The sequence below is a fragment of the Fragaria vesca genome, linkage group LG1 (assembly GCF_000184155.1).
Source record: "Fragaria vesca subsp. vesca linkage group LG1, FraVesHawaii_1.0, whole genome shotgun sequence".
NCBI lineage: Eukaryota > Viridiplantae > Streptophyta > Magnoliopsida > Rosales > Rosaceae > Fragaria > Fragaria vesca.
The window spans coordinates 763,986-783,034 of record NC_020491.1 but is presented as its reverse complement, the minus strand read 5'-3'; the positions used below and the strand labels follow the sequence as shown (position 1 = coordinate 783,034).

The 19,049-nt window shown below is 38.5% G+C and overlaps 3 protein-coding genes, 1 non-coding gene and 1 pseudogene across 5 annotated transcripts; 1 reads left to right on the top strand and 4 right to left on the bottom strand.

Moving 5' to 3' along the window:
* Positions 1 to 82: 82 nt before the first annotated feature.
* LOC101311408 lies at positions 83 to 526 on the bottom strand. The gene is made up of 2 exons (XR_183659.1): positions 370 to 526; positions 83 to 124 (listed from the first exon to the last, which is right to left on the bottom strand). It is a non-coding gene; the product is annotated as an uncharacterized LOC101311408 (transcript).
* Positions 527 to 2,209: 1,683 nt separating this feature from the next.
* LOC101310826 lies at positions 2,210 to 3,446 on the top strand (annotated as a pseudogene). The gene is made up of 4 exons (XR_183658.1): positions 2,210 to 2,353; positions 2,464 to 2,601; positions 2,735 to 2,811; positions 3,220 to 3,446. The product of XR_183658.1 is annotated as an uncharacterized LOC101310826 (transcript).
* Positions 3,447 to 5,739: 2,293 nt separating this feature from the next.
* Positions 5,740 to 8,927, bottom strand: LOC101310542 (transcription factor bHLH66-like). Its single transcript, XM_004287073.1, has 7 exons — positions 8,371 to 8,927; positions 8,192 to 8,287; positions 7,959 to 8,114; positions 7,730 to 7,795; positions 7,198 to 7,263; positions 6,855 to 6,923; positions 5,740 to 6,477 (listed from the first exon to the last, which is right to left on the bottom strand). Exons 1-7 carry the CDS (start codon positions 8,893 to 8,895, stop codon positions 6,076 to 6,078), a joined length of 1,380 nt encoding a protein of 459 aa, XP_004287121.1. The 5' UTR covers positions 8,896 to 8,927; the 3' UTR covers positions 5,740 to 6,075.
* Positions 8,928 to 12,636: 3,709 nt separating this feature from the next.
* LOC101312867 (40S ribosomal protein S12-like) lies at positions 12,637 to 14,149 on the bottom strand (the record flags this gene model as incomplete). Its single annotated transcript, XM_004288662.1, has 4 exons — positions 12,637 to 12,832; positions 12,948 to 13,012; positions 13,205 to 13,502; positions 14,082 to 14,149. Coding segments are annotated over 4 exons (627 nt in total), but the record flags the coding sequence as incomplete, so codon positions are not given.
* A 599-nt stretch (positions 14,150 to 14,748) lies between these two features.
* Positions 14,749 to 17,844, bottom strand: LOC101310052 (NADP-dependent glyceraldehyde-3-phosphate dehydrogenase-like). Its single transcript, XM_004287072.1, has 9 exons — positions 17,519 to 17,844; positions 17,218 to 17,411; positions 16,998 to 17,126; positions 16,474 to 16,593; positions 16,213 to 16,349; positions 15,954 to 16,109; positions 15,477 to 15,855; positions 15,286 to 15,402; positions 14,749 to 15,197 (listed from the first exon to the last, which is right to left on the bottom strand). The coding sequence occupies exons 1-9, from the start codon at positions 17,661 to 17,663 to the stop codon at positions 15,084 to 15,086; spliced, it is 1,491 nt and encodes a 496-aa protein (XP_004287120.1). The 5' UTR covers positions 17,664 to 17,844; the 3' UTR covers positions 14,749 to 15,083.
* Between the last annotated feature and the right edge of the window lie 1,205 nt (positions 17,845 to 19,049).

The following is a 19,049-nucleotide window of genomic DNA, read 5'->3' as shown; positions in this document are numbered from 1 at the left end:
CGTAGAAATGAAAAAGGGTGTAGAATGTGGAGTACATATTCAAAAGGGATTTGTTGGAACGAAAGGTTACCTTGCCAATCTGATCATATCACAGATAAACATTCGCTGCTGCGCTCCCAAAAGCCTAACAAATTTGAACAAAAACAAAACTCTCATTGGTAAGAGCAAAATCTGAACGTAATTCAATTTTGGAAGAAAATTTGAAAGCAGGAAAGATCAGTCAGGGTTAAGTGCAGGAAAATAAGGTGAAATCTACACATTTCATTCTTGAAAGAAGCTACTACTTTTGCTTGAGACTTTAGAAATAAGGATAATCATAATCAATATTAAGTACAGTATAGTTGTGATACTAAAAACTCATAGACCTACATATATGCGTGAATCAATTTGATGGAGGATGAAGAAGCCCGTCCATATAATAGCCCCTTAGAGAAGAAAACACGTTGGCCATAATCTGATTATTAATCTAGAGACCTGGTACAAACCCCCTTTACATTAACCAATATTATGATGGTAAAAAGGTGTTGCTTCGAAGAAAAACGCCTCTGTTGTAACCAAAGAGAAAGAGATGTATATATGTACAAATATATATGTCAAATGCTATGGATAAGATCAAAGAGACTGTTAGCGACAGACCTAGCTAGATATACATCAAGTATGTATCAACGTGTCATATATCTTCTGGGTTTGTTTCTACTTTTACTTCATCATCATCTGAGCAATTCACCTAAAATCAGTACCGGAGTGAAAAGAAAAGAGATGAATCCAGTACCAAAGATGAAACCTATACCCAAGAAACCTGAAAAATGAATCCACTACCAATGTAAGAGTGGATCTGCAGCTGACAGATAGAGAAGTGAGCACACATTACACAAATATGTAGCATGAGGAAGATGATAAACTTAGTACTCATTACAAATGTGTAATCTGAGCTCACTCTCTTCTGTCAGCCCCTTTAGAACTCTCTACCATCTTCCCCAGCTCACTCTCTTATATATGTTCGTCTGCTACCTCTCGACTAAAGAGAGAAAGAAACCGTGTTTGAAAACCAGATCTGATCGAATACCCCTTTTCGCTTTAACACTGTATATATAGACCTAAGCCCTAAGGGTTTGCAGCTAATCCATCACTTTGATTCGTAATCAACTATGTTAATCTTTCCCATGCATCCCTATCAAGCTTTGTTTCACTAATTACTAGTGTTAGTAAATGACATTGACCGGTGCAGTTATAGTAGTAAATGCGATTTGTCTTTGCACGAGTCCTACTGTTTGGTGCGAAAGACAGTTCGAGCTCACATCCACACCATAGTGAAAGGAATAGCTGAAGCCTCCGACTCCGAGATGGAGATCGATCGAGAACGAAATTAATGTCGAAGGTTAGGGGTAACGTGTCAACTTGATATTGATAAAGGAGACAGGATAAGAACTGCACATTAGCTCTCATTAAAATCTCTTCCTTCCAAAAGATTAATTACGTGAAATACTTGGTTTGTACGATCATCGCAAATAAGGGATAATGTACATCATTTCGTGCAGTAGAAATTGACACATGATAATGTACATACGACTGATACGAGATAGAGATCGAGGCAAACCTTTTTCTCGAAACAGAAATAAGAGAACGAGATAGAATAATGGAATTGGATGGGAGAGTGAAAAACTGAATATATCCTCTTCCATTACCATGAAAGAGTGAAAACTCGTGATACAATTGAACAAAGTATACCAAAACCCGTATTGTCTCTATCCACTGTCCAACGAAAGTGATACAGATTGAAACAAAGTGCGAGAAGTTTATTATAATCCATCAATACTCTTATTAATAACATGTTTATTTATGTGAAAATCGTGAATATACACTTAAAAGTATTTCAATCAATACATAATTTCACGTTTAAATGATAAAGGTGAAGAAGTAAGAAAATCCATATTTATTTACTTTACATTTCAAATTCATACATATATTACAGTACATCTGCAGAGAAATGTAACAACAAAATTGGCATGTAAAACCCGAGCAAAGCAACTAGGACACTGTTAAGGAAAACTTGAATCCACAATGTTGCCTTCTCCAATCACACCATCAACATTAACACAACGAAAACTTGCTATAACAGAAAATAATGTTTCTCAAGTTATCTCCTTGGGCCCCGAGTGATGATTGGGCCTAAACTTGGCCTATTCACTTCAACCAACCCAACTCCAACTCCAACTCCCTTTCATTGTTTCAATTTCACAGACACTAGCAGAAGAAACAAAGCGAAGCCATGGCCAAAGAAGCTTTAGCAACACGAAACCCAGATGGGGTTCACACCGACGTGCTCTCTGCTTCAAGACAAGCTTGCTATAAGGTCTTGATAATCCTTCTTTGCATTCACTCATTCGTTTAATTGCTTTAAATTTCAAATCTTGAGTCTTCAATTTTGTGGATTCAATCTGAAATTTTGATGGGTTCGATCAGGCTCGAGACGCGTTCTATGCTTGTTTGGAGAAAGAATCAGATAAGAAGCAGACTGAAATTGGGTCCAAAGGTCTGTTATACCCAGCACAGTGCAAACCCGCCAGGGATCAGTTTGTCAATAACTGCCGTGCTTCTTGGGTAAAGCTTCAATCTTTAGGGTTTATGATCATTTTTGGCATCAGGGTTTATGACCCTTTTGGGCATTAGGGTTTATGACATCAGGGTTTATGCTCCCTTTGTTTGACGTTATTGGGTTGTTTTGTTTTTACAGGTGAAGCATTTTGATGCGCTGCACTGCAAGAGCAGAAGTCTGAAGAGGCTTTTGGGATGATAAAGAATCGAGGAGAGGTCCGTTGTCACTTCCACAACCTTATACTTTCAAGCCCCCCAGCACTAGTTAAACTGTTTCTGTTAACTTTTTGGGTTTTATGGGGTCAGCAATCAGAATGTGCTTGCTCTTATTACCTATCATAGTCTTGTAGTAATTGTACTAAGTATCTACTTTTAAGTCTAAAACTTACTGGTGATGGATAGAAAAGCGTATAAAAGCTACATTTAGTTTCCGATTCTAGTTTTATGGATGGCCTGTTTATGCTTTAAGATTGCTGTATACGTCAGCACTTAACATTTCATAACATTGCTGTGTTCTTTAGATAGAACAATACGTGGAAGCTAAATCTAGGGGCTCACCTTATATAATGCTTGTGAGACGATTTTAGCAATAATTGGAGTGAGTGCGTTTATGCATTTTGGCAGGGGTATAAGGTGTTCGTTTGGCCCCTCTAGGCGGAAGGAATCCTCCTGGCCAGTTACTGGCTGCATGCTGAATTCATTATTCAGTTGGAGCAAATGATGTATAACAGAATTAAGGCTTGCAGAGATGTTACTGTCGTCTCCAGATTTTGTTGGAGTAAGAAACTAATTGGAAACAACGACAACTTTGATTTGATAAGATATGTTTCTTGTATAATTAATGGATGAAAAACGAATTTTGTGGTTGATGCGCTTTTTTTCTTGTGTGAAGATACCCTGTGTCCATATATCTAGGCTATTGTGTGAAGATACCCTGTGTCCATGCTAGTGTTTGCTTTCAAGGAGTCAGAGACCCCTTTAGGTTGGTTCATATATGCTTTGGTACATATAGCATATTTGTTTATGTTATGTGTTGCCTATGGATACTTCCTTTGGATCCTAAGCTGGGTCAATATTGAGGCTACGTATGTGCTAATACCATGGTTGCAATTAGATGAAGAGTAAGGAAGGAAGGAAGATTGGTGGTGCATTCATAATTTTAAAGAATCATACTGATAGATGCTGGATTTGTTCCTCTAGGTGCTCTTCAGATAGTCTAAGGTTTCACATGTGTGTCATATTAAGTGTGAGTTGGCTGAACTTATTCTCACTATACTAGTCATAGATGAGATCTTCTTAGAGATGTTGTAGTCTGCTTTTATAAATTTACATCAAGGATTAATGTCAGTTCTGAGACACGTTTTCTGTAGATGACATTCATATATATTTTTTCTTGGCCTTCATCAATATTGTATGTTTCAGTGCTGCAATCGCATTTCTATCATACATAAAAGTCTCTTCATGACAGATAGAAATAGAGGTAAAAGAGATAGTAAACTTCTGCCAGTACTTTGGAAAATGATGCATCAACAATATTCAATGCCCCCATTTTATATTTCATACAGAGTTTTATTATATATGAACTGATTAGTGAAGTCCAAACTAACAGCTTCCTGGTATAGTTTATATCTTGATCCCTGATTATGTGTTTTGACTGGCTTATTGGGAGTTATGGGCAGATATAGAATAATATCTTCTACCTTTAGAATATGGAACTAGAATAGGAGAGTCAATGCCTCAATGATGCTGTGAAGGGATTGACAATAAGTAGTGGACTACATGTCTCTTAATACTCCCATGTGAAATAAGTGCATTTGATATTGAGTTGGAGATCTGGAAAAGAATCAAGCTGGGAAGTTCATGCTCGCCAGTATCGCCTCCGAATCACAATGCCGGCCGGGAGCTTGCATTCGTGTCTCTGACTTGAATATCTTAAGGGGATTGTTGCTTCTGCTGATTGATAAGGTTCATCTTACATTTTCAGCCATTGTTATAGGAATCTCTAGCTGTGTAAGTCCTTTCCGTAGTGCTTTTGAATCTGTTAGGTGCATTTTTGCTTTCTCTCAATATCATTTAGCAGAACTGCAGAAGTGCTACTACATTTTTACCGGAGACCCTTCTGGTTTCTGTTTCCAGTTTTCCATTCTACATGCCAATGGGAATGACCTGCAGAGCAGGGACTTGGAAGAGAAGATGACGGTAGGCCTTACGTCATCCTGTCGTCGATTTGAGGATTAGAAATTCATAGGAGTATGACCTGGACCACAGAGTCTGCTGCCTACTGAAGTTTATAAATTATAAAGCAAAGAACACTAAATTATGATGTTCTCTATCCCTTTGTGTTTGTCAACTATGGAGATGAATAACAGCAACGCATCACCTTTATGAATTTCATTACTCAAACGCAACTCTTTCCTTTTGGTCGAGTGTATTCTCTTTTTCTGCGTTTCATGTATTATTGTTTTAAGCTCATCTTACACGATCTTTCATTTGGCTAATCTTTGATTAGTTTCGCGATGCAATAGCTCATTCTGCGGTAATGTATCGACATATGAACGGATACAAATTTGCCGATCAGGCGACCACCTTTATTTGCCAAACAAATCAAACAAAATGTCTATCCTCTTAGTCTATTGACACATGTCTTTTTAAATTATTTAACTTTATTCTTGATAATAAAATGTACATGTGTCAATAGATTAAGAAGTTGAGCACTTTGATGGGCAAATAAAGGTGGTCGATAAATTTGTATCGACATATGAACTAGACTTGGTTTGATACATATAGTTTACCTCTGAATCGAACTAATCTGCTTGATGTATAGATACCCTAGACGAAACTTGGCATGCGATTGTGAGATAATGGATTCAAGATAAACTTTTGTCCGTGTCATCGTCCTCAAGGACTTCAACTGAAGCAAGTGAATGGAGTAGGTAGTCAAACCAGTGTTCCAAATCAATCATCCAAAACAAACAAGAAGAACAATACAAGACGTTGAGTTGACCGGAAATCTAATCCGCATTGATATGGTCTATAACCACCAACTCAAACTTTAGCAAACAAAGCCAAAACCTAAAACAACTCTTATCACAGGAGCTTTTGTAGTTAGCTGCCGACTCCTTTTATTAGAATTTGATAAAACTCAAACCCTCCTGGATCTCCTTTTGATCCTTTAATAATTCCCACATTATTATTTAGAGACTAATCATTTCATAATAGAGCAACATGATCATGATTATCAAAGATAAACAAGCTCACATTAAGAAGCGACAAAAGAACAAAAGCAATTAAAAAGATAAAGAAACCCCAAAAATCATGAAAAAAACAGGATTTTCATAGGGATCTGGGAGGTGGTGGTTAGCTAGGCTTTTTATAGGAGCCAAAGTCTACGCAAATACGGCGTCGTTTGGTGAAAAGAGGGCCTTATTTTAGTAGACTTTGCTTCGGGTCCACGTCACGTTAGGGGGGATTCAGCAACTCTCACGGCTTGGAGACGGAGGCGGCGTCTTTACCGGAACCGTCAACCCCGCCGTTACTGGCCATCGTGGCTGACTGGACGGTCAACACCGACATGCTGGGAGACGACGGTCCTTCTCCGCCTTTGGATGCCATGATAGGGTTGTTGTTGTTGCTGCTGTTGTTGTTGTTGTTCAGTGGGTTTCTGGTGTGACACGTGGCGGTGGAGATAGCTGTGGCCAAGGAAATAGGCATGAGGCAGAGGCCTTTGCCTTGTAGGTACTGCATGGCGGAGCCCATGTCCTCTTCCATGAGCTTGGCCACCTGGTGCTCCGTCACCGTCATGCTGTCGTTCGACGACGCCGTTTGGTTGCTCCGGCCGCGGGTCCCGCCATTGCCGCTGGTCTGGATACAGTCACCGCCTCCCTACAGCCACCCAAAGGAAATTAAAACATTTTCGTAAATAAACTTTCGGAGTGTGAAAAAGAAAGCAAAGGAAAAAGACAAGCCAAAAGAGAAAAGGCTGAGTTTCTCATAAAAGAGAGTAGAAGGAGGAATCTCTAAAGTGGGCACGCGTGCCTGCTTTAGTTTTGTCGTTTCATTGTGGTGGAAAGTTCAGTTAGTTCGTGGGTTCGTGGCATAGTGTTTCGGAGTATTGAAATATCGGAGTTTTGAATCATTAATTTATACTAATTCCGAAATTTCAATCTTATAAGTTAGTTGAATGCGAAAATGCAGATGATTTGTACTTTTGTAGTGTGTGATGATTACGGGGATAGGGTTTTTGAACTTGTTGATTTTACCTCAGAGGACATATCAGCTACGAGGGGAGCAACAGCACCAGCACCACCCAGCCTGCTCATGCTCAGAACCTGTTGAACCCAAAAAGAGAGCATAAAACCAGTAAATATATATACTACAAGTGACAGAGAGAAAATTAATATTCCCCATACATTGATCGCACTTTACAATTCATAGGCTAATTCTTTACTTGATTATCATATCCAAACAAACAATGTCAACCAGGGAATCCTTCCTTTTCTTTAGTTTAAGCTATCAGAAAGAGGGTCTTGGATTAAAGATAATCAAAAGGATTAAGCAGAACCAATAATTAGAGGAAGGAAGAGAGCAAAGCATCTAAATTACCTTGACTTGGAGCTGCAGGAACTTTACATAGTCGATGATCTCATCCAGCATTGAAGCCTTATCTGTCTGTCATTCCAAAAACCCACATCCAAAATTTTATTTAATTAACAACATCATATCATCTTGAAAAAGAAGAAATAAGAAGTGCTTATATCAAGGTACTTAATCTTGGTAGAAGTATTGTACACTATGATTACCCAATTTATTAAGAAATTCCAGGTATACTTAGGAAAGCAATTAGAGTCGTACGGGACCAACTTTGCTATTTCCGGCTTCTTATAATAAAATGACCCTTATTAGATATCTGACACTTGTCCCCTAAACTCTAAAAACAAAATGATATTTCATGAATTATTATCTGCAGTTACAGATACGGAGGTTTCCCACTGGGGAGGTGGAAACTGAGGAGCTTCATTTCTCAAAATTTTTAAACAAATAATATTGATGATGACCCATAATTATGCTCTTTAATCAACTAATTAACTACAAAGTATGATCGGGAAATGAATAATTAAACGAATTTTAATTTTACCTTGTTGGCATTTGGAACCAGCTCCTGCAGGGCCTTCATTCTCTCTGCAATTCTCTCTCTTCGTAACTGCAACAATATCCGTTTTCAGACAAATACAAGCTAATACGAACAAAAATGTAAAACAGAAAACAAATGCTAGTGCTTCGTGACTAACTAATTTTGTTATTATCTGATCGCAAAGTTTCAATGATTCGAAACACTATTAATTATTCCGATTCCCATAACTTACTCTTTCAGCAATGGAGTGTGGGTCAGTGGCTTGACCTCGCCTGGCCCTGACTCTAGGCCTGGGTTGCGCAGCCGTGGCCCCGGCTGAGCCGCTCGCCGGAGGTTGTGTCATGCCTTGTGCTTGAGCTCCATAGTTCTGAGCTTGAAGCGCACCACCCTAATCAAAACGTCATTAGAAACTAATCATGATTAATTAGAGAGAAAAAGAATGATGAGAATTGTGATTAAAAATACCTGAGGGTGGTGAAAATGCTGAGGCTGGTTCGGAGACAGAGATCCAGTAAAGCCATTAAACAAGGCCTGAACAGAAGAACCGCCGTCACCGCCGCCCTGTAAAAAGCCGCCGCCGTTATTGTAGAATTATTTACATTAATGCCATCCGGTTTCTGAGATTAAGAAGCTGACAAACTGACCTGGTTAGGAGATTTAAACGACGAGCCGTCAACGTCGTTATGCGAGCGGTCAAACTCGCCGTTGCTGCCCAAGGCGAGCCCCATCGGAGCGTAGCCGGAGTCGGAGGAGCCGCGGGACATCATGAGCTGGTGCTGGAGCATCATGGCGGCGGCGGCAGCCGCCGAGGCATTCGGGGAGGATTTGGAGGCAGCGGCGGCGCCGGCGCTGATCTGGTGGCTGCGGAACTTGGAGGCGAGGTTGGAGGAGTCGTCGTAGGAGAAAACGACATTGTTGCTGTTGTCGTTTGAGGAGTGCGGCGGAGGAGGAAGGGGAGGGGTTTCGTCGGCCCAGGAGGAGCAGGAGGAGGGGTTTCCGAGAGTGGAGAGCATTTGCTCGAGGAAGTCGTCGTGGGAGGAGTCGAACGGCGTCGTTTGGTTATTCATGTGGAGGCGGTGGTGGTGGTGGTGGAGCTGGAGGTCTTGGACGGCGGAGGAGGCGGTGGTGTTGATCTGTTGTTGTTGTTGTGGGTTTAGGAGAGAGTTCATTTCAATTCTCACAGACTGACCTCAAGTCCTGAACTGAACTGTTACGGTTTTGTTTTCTGGGTTTCTTAAATTTGTGTTGTGTTTTGGAGCTGGGTTAAATAGAAGGGAGGGGTTTTGTTATGGTGTGGCTGGGGCACACAGGCTTAGTGTGGAGTCCCTTATATAATCTGAGTGTGTCATGATCAGGGCCTTTGGTTGGTGAGACTAGTTAGGAGGAGACTAGTCTAAGGGTTAACTGATTGCGAGGGGTTGTGTTACTGTGTTGAGTACGACCACCGTGTTGTGCTGGACGCGCGTTACCTTTTTACTAAAAGTGGTTTAAGTTGTTTAAGCTTGGTTTGAAGTTTTAAACTTGAACCTAACTGCTTAAATTCTGTCTTATCCAAAGTTCCAAACAGTTCCCTAAAAAAACAATAATATCAACACCAAATTCATAATGTGGTTTTTTTTTATTAGACTAGTCTTATCTTCTTTCATATGTTTTGATGTGTACGGTGATATTTGATGTTAAAAGTAAAATTATTACCGAACGCTATTTTTATTTATAAAACCAATAAACAAAGAAGTCAGATCGATGTCGATTCAAATATGCATATACGTTTATGCAAATATCCCTTAAACCCCATTATGCAATAAACTCACTACTCTTCATTTCTCATACATTTTCTAATTAATATCGTTATTGTATCAACAATTTCAACATATATTGAAATGATGAAATATTTGTATATATTAAGTTAAGAGAGTGAAATTTACATACGTTAAATTACAATCCACACATCATACTTCACTTTTTTACAAGAAAATGTTCAAACTGTCCATACCATTGACAACTTGAAGAAATTAAAACATAAATAGTTTAGATATTTCATTATAAAAATGTAGGATATGGTGTGTAGATTGTAATTTATAGTGTGCACATTTCACTCTGCTTAAGTTAACGACCGCATTATTTTGAGTTTGGATTCATAATTTGTAATACTTTTGACACTTGAAAAGTGACATTATCGTAGACTCTATTGCATTCCCAAATGATACGCATTCTGATGTAGACGTGTAGTGAAATGCTACTCAATAACAATTTGTTTCCTGAATATCTATGTTACTTAGTTACTTAATGTCTTTCACATCGGTTTCCATTGGTATTAGAATACAAGAGTGAGAAACATATCTTGTGGAATCCAGAGAACATGTCTGAATATTATACTAGCTAGAGTCTGAATATTTTGAAAGATTACCAGAATGATTATATACATTGTTTAACTGGGTTTCAGAATTTCAACAAATCATATGCTCAAACTTTGCTAGCTGAAATCACGACCAAGTAGCAGTGGAATATATATATGATCTTGAATTTAACACTCAGATATACAGAAGTGAGATGTGTTCGATTGAAACAGCTAGCTATATATCGTGGACGATCTCTCATTTTGGGATCGACGGAGTTGTTAATTTGGTTGATGCTGAGCTAGCCAAGTTCACTGTATCAAATCACGTACGACTAAATGTACCCAGCTATGAAACTATAGGAATCTTAATCACGGAACGATTCTAACCACAACGAGAGGGACATTGAAATCTGTTAGTATTCGATGTTCATCTTGTTTTAGTGTTTTAGCATTATATATGAAATTATACTCGTTAGTTTTACGCGTTGAGAATGGGGAGTAAGAATTAATTTGTGTTTTTGTAAGTATAAGCTAAGAATTGTAATTATCGTATGTTCTGTCGATGTCTAAACATATATATATATATATATAAAGAAACTATGCATATGCTTACAAAAAAATAGTAATTTAAAGACAAATAACTTAAAATATATATATCGTTGTGACAAACAAAAAAAAAACGAGACAAACGAATAATATTTTAAAACAATTTTAGTAAAATCCAACTAAATTAACTTGGAGAACTAAAGATGTAGGCATATGTCCTTGTCTTTCACCAATCACATCTCCGCTTTTTGATATTCAGGTCATAAGGTCTCTCTTTACAACTAATACCAATGCAATCTTGAAATTAAACATGATTATCTTGTTTTTGTTCCTTAAAAAGACATTTTATCCGGCTTGCATGTACGTGTCAAATTATGTACATAATCCCAAGTTCCTAATTAAGCTATATTGAAGCACAGTCCTGTAAGAATCATTTTTGAAAATGATAACGTGAACTTGGAATCACATAGCATAAGATGTTTCACCAGAAAAGAAAAGAAAAGAAACAAGGTCAGTTGTATACGACCAACCAAATGCTGCATATATTGTTATTGCTAAATATATTCCAAAGTCGAACCCTTTCATCAATCAATCAATCACCCCAAAATGAAATAAGCCAACTTAATCCTAACAGATGATGATATCGATTTCGCATCTAATTCTATAGCGTAAACTAAATAACAAGAAAGAGCATATCGTGCTAATTAATTTGCAACATTGTCTAACATTTTGTTATTCAAATCACCAAAACTTATTGTGTATTGTATCTAAGGAAAAAAAAAAAAAAAAAGTTCTCTGTGAATAGAAACAGAGTTACTGGTTAAGTGCAATGATCTGTCCATAATAAAATCTAGCATCTCATCGCTCTAAGTTAACCTTAGTACATTGTTAAAAGTTAAAACAACATTTCATCCATCTCATATACACACGTCTCATGACTCTCATCTCAATTCTTTTGGTTCGCTTCTCGTTGCTGTTACTTTTAAGATATAAACACATCTGCCAGGGTTTAGGGGGCGAACCAAAGTACTCACCAAAAATGGGAGAGGGAAGAGCAAAACAAATCAGAAGCCTAAGCCTAAAGTTCTACCAGCTGGGCTACTCTGCCCAAACGACTTCAAAGAATCCAGTAGCTCTTTAAGCTCTCCTTGTCGAGTTTTGCTCTCCAGCTTTAATCCTTGCATGATTAAGTTCTTCATCTAGCTTGTTTTGATGCTGAAGAGAATCCTTTGATTGGGTGATTTTCTTTTCAAGGCGGCTCTTTGCGGTTTCGTAATCTTTGCGCAGCTGCTGGCCTCTCTTTACTGCCTCAATAACTTCCTTTTCAGTGGCCTTCAAGTCTCTAAGCCCCTAATCAAGGCCTGACAACTCCAAATTAAGAAACTCTTTGGCAGAGCTTAACACTCTTCATGGCGTTGAATCAACTTACAAACGTGTTCAATGTCCAGTGAAGAATATGCCTCAATAGTCTTCATGTCTTTTGTATCCATCAAGTACACTTTGTACAAGTTGCGTTATTTCTACATAAACATCTTGTTGTGTTGCCTCATGATCAAAAACTTTGTCAAACACAAAGTGATGTTTGTTCCCTGCAAAAATAATTAAAAGGAGAGGTTAATAACTTACATGATTGCTAGCATATCATCAATTCATATGAACTTCACAGAGACAGAAAAGAAACTACTACAAGGATGAATACTATGACGACCTCTGTGTTAATCCATGCTTCAGTTTCTTTGTCACTTGTTAGTGTTGACCAAATCAAGTTGCTTAAGAAGATATTGGACTCCCTCCATCAATGATGCCTTCCTATCTTGTTGGAAATTCCATAGCTCTTCTACCTTGTATCTACCAAACGGATTATACTCTTTCATTTCCAACAGTGCAGTTATCACTGTATCATATGCTTCATTACCCAGTTCCACATTTAACTTCTTCAACTTTTCATCTTCGTCACAATGATTTACTGCAAAAATAATTGAAAGGGGTAAGTAACAAGTGTGCCATTATAAAGAATTTAAACGAACTAAAAAAGAAATAACCAACCAGCCTTCACAATGTCAATGCCACGACCTAGGGTCTCTGTTGAAGTAGGATATGAAATGACTACATCTTCAGTGGCATTTTCATATAAATTTTGTTTAAACAAAGAGATGACTGCTGAATGGGACTTCACATACTCCTGAACAACATGAAGGCCTTCTGTATCTTCACCAAAATCCAGTAAAACAATAGACCCCAAGGTAAGTAAACAAAACCATCAAAAGAGAAATAGCTTGGCGAGATAACAACCGGATGTATACCGAATTAACACACTCAAATGAATGTAGTATTACTTTGACAACAACGCAAGAGCAGCCAACAACCTTTCTTGCTTTTCCTTCAGAATCAATCTTGCAAAGCTGTGAGAAGAGAGAATCCAAATCAACATAAGCTAGGAAAGTAATAATTAAAAGTTGGCACATAGATCTATTGGCAATGAAAATCAGGTGAAAAATAAATGCATTTGTTTATAACTAATCTGGAACATAAAATGGCAAAATAAGGTGCACGAAACAAGTACTTTAAAGCAATAAATGAATATTTCCACTTACCCCAGACCATTCTCCAAGAGTTTTGGCGCTAGGAATTGTCATTGCGTTAACATTATGCTCTGCACACAGGGACTTGACAAGCTTCACATAATCAGCCTGGTCGCAGTCCTCAGCCAAAACACACAGCTGTGCAGCATGCTTCTCAATGACCTGGGCAGCTTCATGACCCCGTGTAAGCCCACCATGAGCCAATGACTTCCTAAGCACAAGTTGCAATGCTGTCATGAGGTCCATGGGCTCACCTAGAGCTGGAGCAGCAGCCACAGGCTCAGCAGTACCGGGAACCTCAGCTTCATCTCTGTATAAGCAATGAAAAGAAAGAGAGTTAGATTAAACATAGAAATGCATGCCATATATCAATCAAAAACTATAACAGCACTCCGTGATATCCAAACTTGAGAAACCAAGAAAGAAATCATAGCTCTAAAGTGCAAGCTCACATCTTAAGGACTGACAGGGAATGTAATAACTTTGCACAACTTGCAAAAAATTCCAGTTTTCCTTTCTTCTTTAAGACAACATGGAATGCTAGATGCAGAACAAAAGCAACTATCGTATATCAGACCAATACAATAGGTCAGCAAACTACATTCAGACATCCCCGTCTGCTGAACTGATGAACTGACCCAAGTGCAAGAACAAAAGCAACAGGCCGCCTATATTAGAAAGGTAACTACATTGACAATACTAACATTCAGCCATTCCGTGTGCAATCCCAAAACATAGATACACAACGAACACAACTAGCCTATGTCAAAACCATAGTCGGAGCAAAACTAGCCCTTTAAACTTAGCACACGCTGGTTTTAATGACAGACTGAAACTAGATGCAGGTATGATAACACATAAACACATACATGTGGGTAAGAAGTGGGACCTGAGAGGTGGATCTTTCAACCTGAGAGGTGGTCTGAGAGAAGCAAAGCAAGAGACTGAGTGAGGCGATGGTGAGAGAGAGAGAGAGAGAGAGTGAGTGAGGCGTGTATGAAAGAGAAAGAGTTAGGGTGAAGTACCGCACAGATCAATCCAACGGTGTAGATTAACTTACACAATTAAGGTTTTTTTTTAATTCGGGACGGGCCGGGCCTAAACTAGATCCAGCTAACAAGGCCTGATCCCGAATCAGTTTTTTCAAAACGGGACAGGTCGGGCCGGGCCTTCAATTTTCAAAACGAAGTCCCGTCTCATCCCGTGAATTTTAGAGACGGAATCGGGACGGGCAGTTTAGGTAATTGTGGCGGTCTAACATTAACCGGTTAAGAACAACCGTTTTATAATATCATTGTTAATTGATTCACATGGTTCGTGATAATATCTTAATTAAAAATCATATCTAACCATGTCGAACATATATATTAAAATGCTAGACTGTTAGTGATGTTGAGCATAATCTAGATTACGACTAGTTTTGTCCCTTTTTAAGTAGTGAGGACCGAGACGAGTGAGTGTGAAGTGGGCTTTTTAGGTTAAGTACTGGCCTAAAGGTTGTTATTTTTTATTTATTTAGGTTTAGCTATTTTGCAAATTAGCAAGTAGCAACATAGTTCAAAACTTGGCATAGTAGCACAACTTCTTATTAAGATGTTTCAAAATAGTTGGGTAACATACAAAGCTATTTAGTACAGAAAAGAAGCCTCAAATTCTTGCAAGAGCTATGACATGAGCTAAATACACATGATACAGCTTGCGGTTTGGAAAGAATATCCCAGTTATTCATCTTTCTCATCAACTCCATTACGTCGTAGAAGATCGTAATATGTTACAGTCTGCAGCCTAAAATTCACACTTAGACAGTTTACTAATCGGTCTGCTAAATGAAATTATTAATTAGCTAGCTCGCTCTGAATACTATGATTCTTTCTTTATTTAACACAACTTACTAACCCATGGTGTAAGAAGGGGTTGGTAAGTTGATTACAGTGGTCTTGATCTTGGTCATCATGTTGATGCTGTTGGTGATTCCCTGTGACCCAATTCCACTGTCCTTTATACCCTGTCATTCATCACAAAGTTCCGTATTAATATGATGCCCTTGTTAGCAAGCTATACTAATTAGGTGGGTGTAATTCTGAAGTGCTCACCTGAAATGGAAAGTGATCTGGACCGCGAGCAGGCGCCGAGTTTATCTGAACTGTTCCTGTCTCCATTGCATCACTGATCAACATTGCCTTGTTGATGTCTTTGGTGAACACACAGCCCTGTATGTATCACTCATGTAAGAACATTGTTATGATAAATTAGATCATGTCATGTTATTATAAAATGGCATTACCTGTAGTCCGAAATTGCTAGCATTGCAGTGGTGGATACCTTCTTCAATGGTACTAATCCTAATGACTGGCAAAACCGGACCGAATGGCTCTTCCCAAGCAATTCTCATATCAGGTCTGACATTATCTAACAACAAAGGCCAGATAAGGTTCCCTTCTCTTTTGTATTCCTGGCAAAATGTTGCTTCTTTCTGTTTTGCATCCATAACCAACCCTTCAATATAGTTTGCAGATGATTCCGACACAACTGGAGTGATGTCACAGTCCTCCTCGGGTGGCCCGACAGTTAACTTTGCCACCTTGGCCTTCACTTTCTCCACCAGGGGATCCGCAACAGATTCCATTACCAGCACAACCTTGACAGCAGTACATCTCTGACCACTGTTACAAGATGTGTGTGTCATGTTAAGACTAACTACTCAGCATTTTCATGGTGGCTTACATATGTAAGCAAAAGAGAAAAAATTGACTCGAATCACCTGTAGGAAAAACCTCCTTTTATTATGTTTGCGGCCACCAAATCAAGGTCAGCATCTTCAAGAACAATGCAGGCATCTTTACCTCCCAACTCCATCTGAAGAGGGATCATGCCTGCCTTCTTTGAAATGGCAACACCAGTGTCACCACCAGTGAAGCTGTGAAACCGCAATTGATCGGTAAGAAACTATATGTATTGAGACAACCAAACTACGGGTGTAGCTAATTTAGTATCCAGACATTGGTAGGTTGGGATTTTACCTAATACAATTGACTCCAGGATGCATGGTAAGGAAGTCACCTATCTCAGAACCTTTTCCAGTGACACAGCTAATAAGGCCTTTGGGAAAACCAGCCAAGTGGAAACAATGTACCATATGAAGGGCAGAAACAGCACCCTAGATCCAAAGTAGGTGTAACATGAGAGATCACCATCGACATTGTAAAGGCAGATTCACAAAGACAACCTAACACATTCTAACAAGAACAGCTGGATAATTGTGTAATTCCTTGAATTGATACCTGAGTTGGGGGTTTGAGCACAAGAGAGTTTCCAGCAATCAGTGCAGGAGCAATTTTTGAGACGGCAAGGTTGACAGGATAGTTAAAAGGAGGAATGGCTAGAACCACACCAAGTGGAATCTGAAATGGAAATTCAGTTGTATGCAGCTAAATTTCAGGTAATGATACAGAACATTTAGCCATGAGAGTAAATTTACTACAAAGCATATGCTGCTACTTAATCATCATATACTGCTATGAGAATCACTCTGTGTTATAATCTAACTTCAGAAAATAACGCACATTGAACATGATTTTAATTCTAGAATTTGAAGGGTCCCTCTTTCCAAGAAGGGAAATTGAAGAAAGATGAGAGAGGCAAACGTTATCATCATCTTTTGTTACAAAATGGTTTCTGAGGCTATCATCATTTGTTTCTTCAAAGGCTTACATCATCAAACAACCTACCTAGAAAAATTCCATTAACTCAACAGTAAAAGAGAAACTGCACAAACCAAATTAGTAAAAAGTACAAATTAATATACCTTGGAAGTCAGGCAGTACTTGGTTCTTTCATTTCCAGGAAAACTATCAGACATCAAGAACTTCCCTTCACCAAGAATCCTGACCCCTTCTTCAGCAGTGTAAGAGATCAAATCTCCAGACCTCACAACCTTCACAAAACCCGAACTTTAATCCAAACTTTTCACAGGAAAATAAAAAAGCACTGAAAAATCAAAAGATAAAGGTTATGCTTATGGACACCTCTGTAACAGCATCTTTAGCAGGCTTAGCAATTTCTTTAACCAAGCACTCTGCAATTGGAGCTTTGTGCTCTTTGAGGATAGAAGCAGCCTTGTGAAGTAGCTCTGCTCTTTTCCAAAGTGGAGTCTTGGCCCATAATTTCTGTGCAGTTTTTGATGATTCCATAACCTTGTTAACCTCTTCTTGTGTACAAGCTGAACCAATTAACCAGATAAAGGGTACTTGTAATTCACTTTGCAAAATGAACCAAAACATGAAAAATCATAAACATGGTTAAACAAAAAGGAAAAGAAGTAATCACCTTGAACCTTGTAGTGAACCTTTCTTGTAGTTGGGTTGATGATGGGAACAAGTTTACCAGAAGATGATTTCTTCCATTCTCCATCAGAGTAGTACTTGTAAGCTTCTCCATCCAGTATCTCTGTAAACAAACCAGTTCCAGCCATATTTCTTTGTCAAAGATTTAAGAAACCAAAGGAAAACTGAACTCTTGAAATGCTTGAGGCTTGATCAGAACTATAAGAATTGAGCTTTACAAGTCAAATTATAGAGAGATAGTGAAGGTGAGGAGTGAGGACTGAGTGTGTGGTGGTATTTATTTTTGGTGTAGTTTGGGTTTTGGTTTGTGAGGTTATGTATCTGTGGTGTTGTTTATATAAGGGGAAAGTGAGCCACACTTTTTTTGGAAAGTGAGCCACACTTGATCCCAGTGAAATGGGACAAGGGAGGGAGGTGGTTAGGTGGTTCCAAGTTTGACAAGTAGGCTATTACTGCATGCGCCTTTGATAACTTTGTGGCACTGATGCATCCATTGCCATTGTTCTCTCCGAAGTAAAGCTTAATCTTTGTCTCTCGCCTTAGGATTCTAGGTATCCATTGTTTGCAATATTCATATGTTACATGTAATAGTACTCTGTAACCTCTATATATAAATGAATACTGTTGTTTTGGTACACTTTGTGATACATAGATTTTTTTTGGAGAGATTGTGATACATAGATTAGGGGTTGAAGGATGGGCTGCTTCATGGTTATTATACTTAGAAACTATGAGCCATCCTTTGTATTTATATTCGGCGACTAGCCAACAGTATATTTCATCCTCCAATTGCAACTAACACAAGAATTCGACTCCATTGATTAATTAATCCAAGTGATGGAAGTAAGCTGTTGAACTCTGACTAACTTAGGATCTTTATCAGTATTGAATAGACATATAATATACAGAGAATTTCTGTAGAAATTGATAGCAAAGTAGCAAACGTTTTCATTTCCATTTTGATTATGAAGAAGGGTAAGAAAAAGTTATATCAGATGATTAGGACTTTTGACCTTACCCGAATTTGTTTTGCGTGAGCGACTAAGAAGAACAGTGGTAGTAGCAGTAGTCGTCGTTGTACTGCACCTGGGAAAATATGAAGTAGACGAACCACGCTTGCCGACTACCTAATATTGAGTCCCATTACTTCAAAAACTATGAAGAAAGTAATAATCATATTGACATCAAGAAATTCATGAATAATTATTGAAGCTATACAGGAGCAACAAGCATATAAACTACAAGTAGGGAGAGAGTGAATATGAAAACCTGGTGAGATTTTATGCCGAAAAGGAGAAAAGTACTATTACTAAAGCTGAGCAGGGCCATGAGATGTTCTATCTCTTTTCTAAGCCCTGAAGAAAAAATTTGGCTTAGGTGTGATTAGCTTTTTACCTAGATCATCGTAAATAGTTTTGCAACTTACCTAGATTATTGTAATTGGTTTTGTAACTTAACTTGGTGAACTGGTCTCGATCGAGCGTGCTTTGTGGAGAGCTTTAGGCGGAATTTAA

What these genes read in the sequence shown, in the direction of transcription:
- LOC101310052 (XM_004287072.1), bottom strand. Translation starts at nt 17,663, where the DNA reads ATGGCTGGAACTGGTTTGTTTACAGAGATACTGGATGGAGAAGCTTAC. An exon ending in CCTGGAGTCAATTGTATTAG is followed by an intron (nt 16,110 to 16,212) that starts GTAAAATCCCAA and finishes GCGGTTTCACAG; the next exon opens with CTTCACTGGTGGTGACACTG. An exon ending in CTAGCAATTTCGGACTACAG is followed by an intron (nt 15,403 to 15,476) that starts GTAATGCCATTT and finishes TGATACATACAG; the next exon opens with GGCTGTGTGTTCACCAAAGA.
- LOC101310542 (XM_004287073.1), bottom strand. Translation starts at nt 8,895, where the DNA reads ATGAACTCTCTCCTAAACCCACAACAACAACAACAGATCAACACCACC. An exon ending in AGCATTTTCACCACCCTCAG is followed by an intron (nt 8,115 to 8,191) that starts GTATTTTTAATC and finishes CGTTTTGATTAG; the next exon opens with GGTGGTGCGCTTCAAGCTCA. An exon ending in TAGCTGATATGTCCTCTGAG is followed by an intron (nt 6,478 to 6,854) that starts GTAAAATCAACA and finishes GGGTGGCTGTAG; the next exon opens with GGAGGCGGTGACTGTATCCA.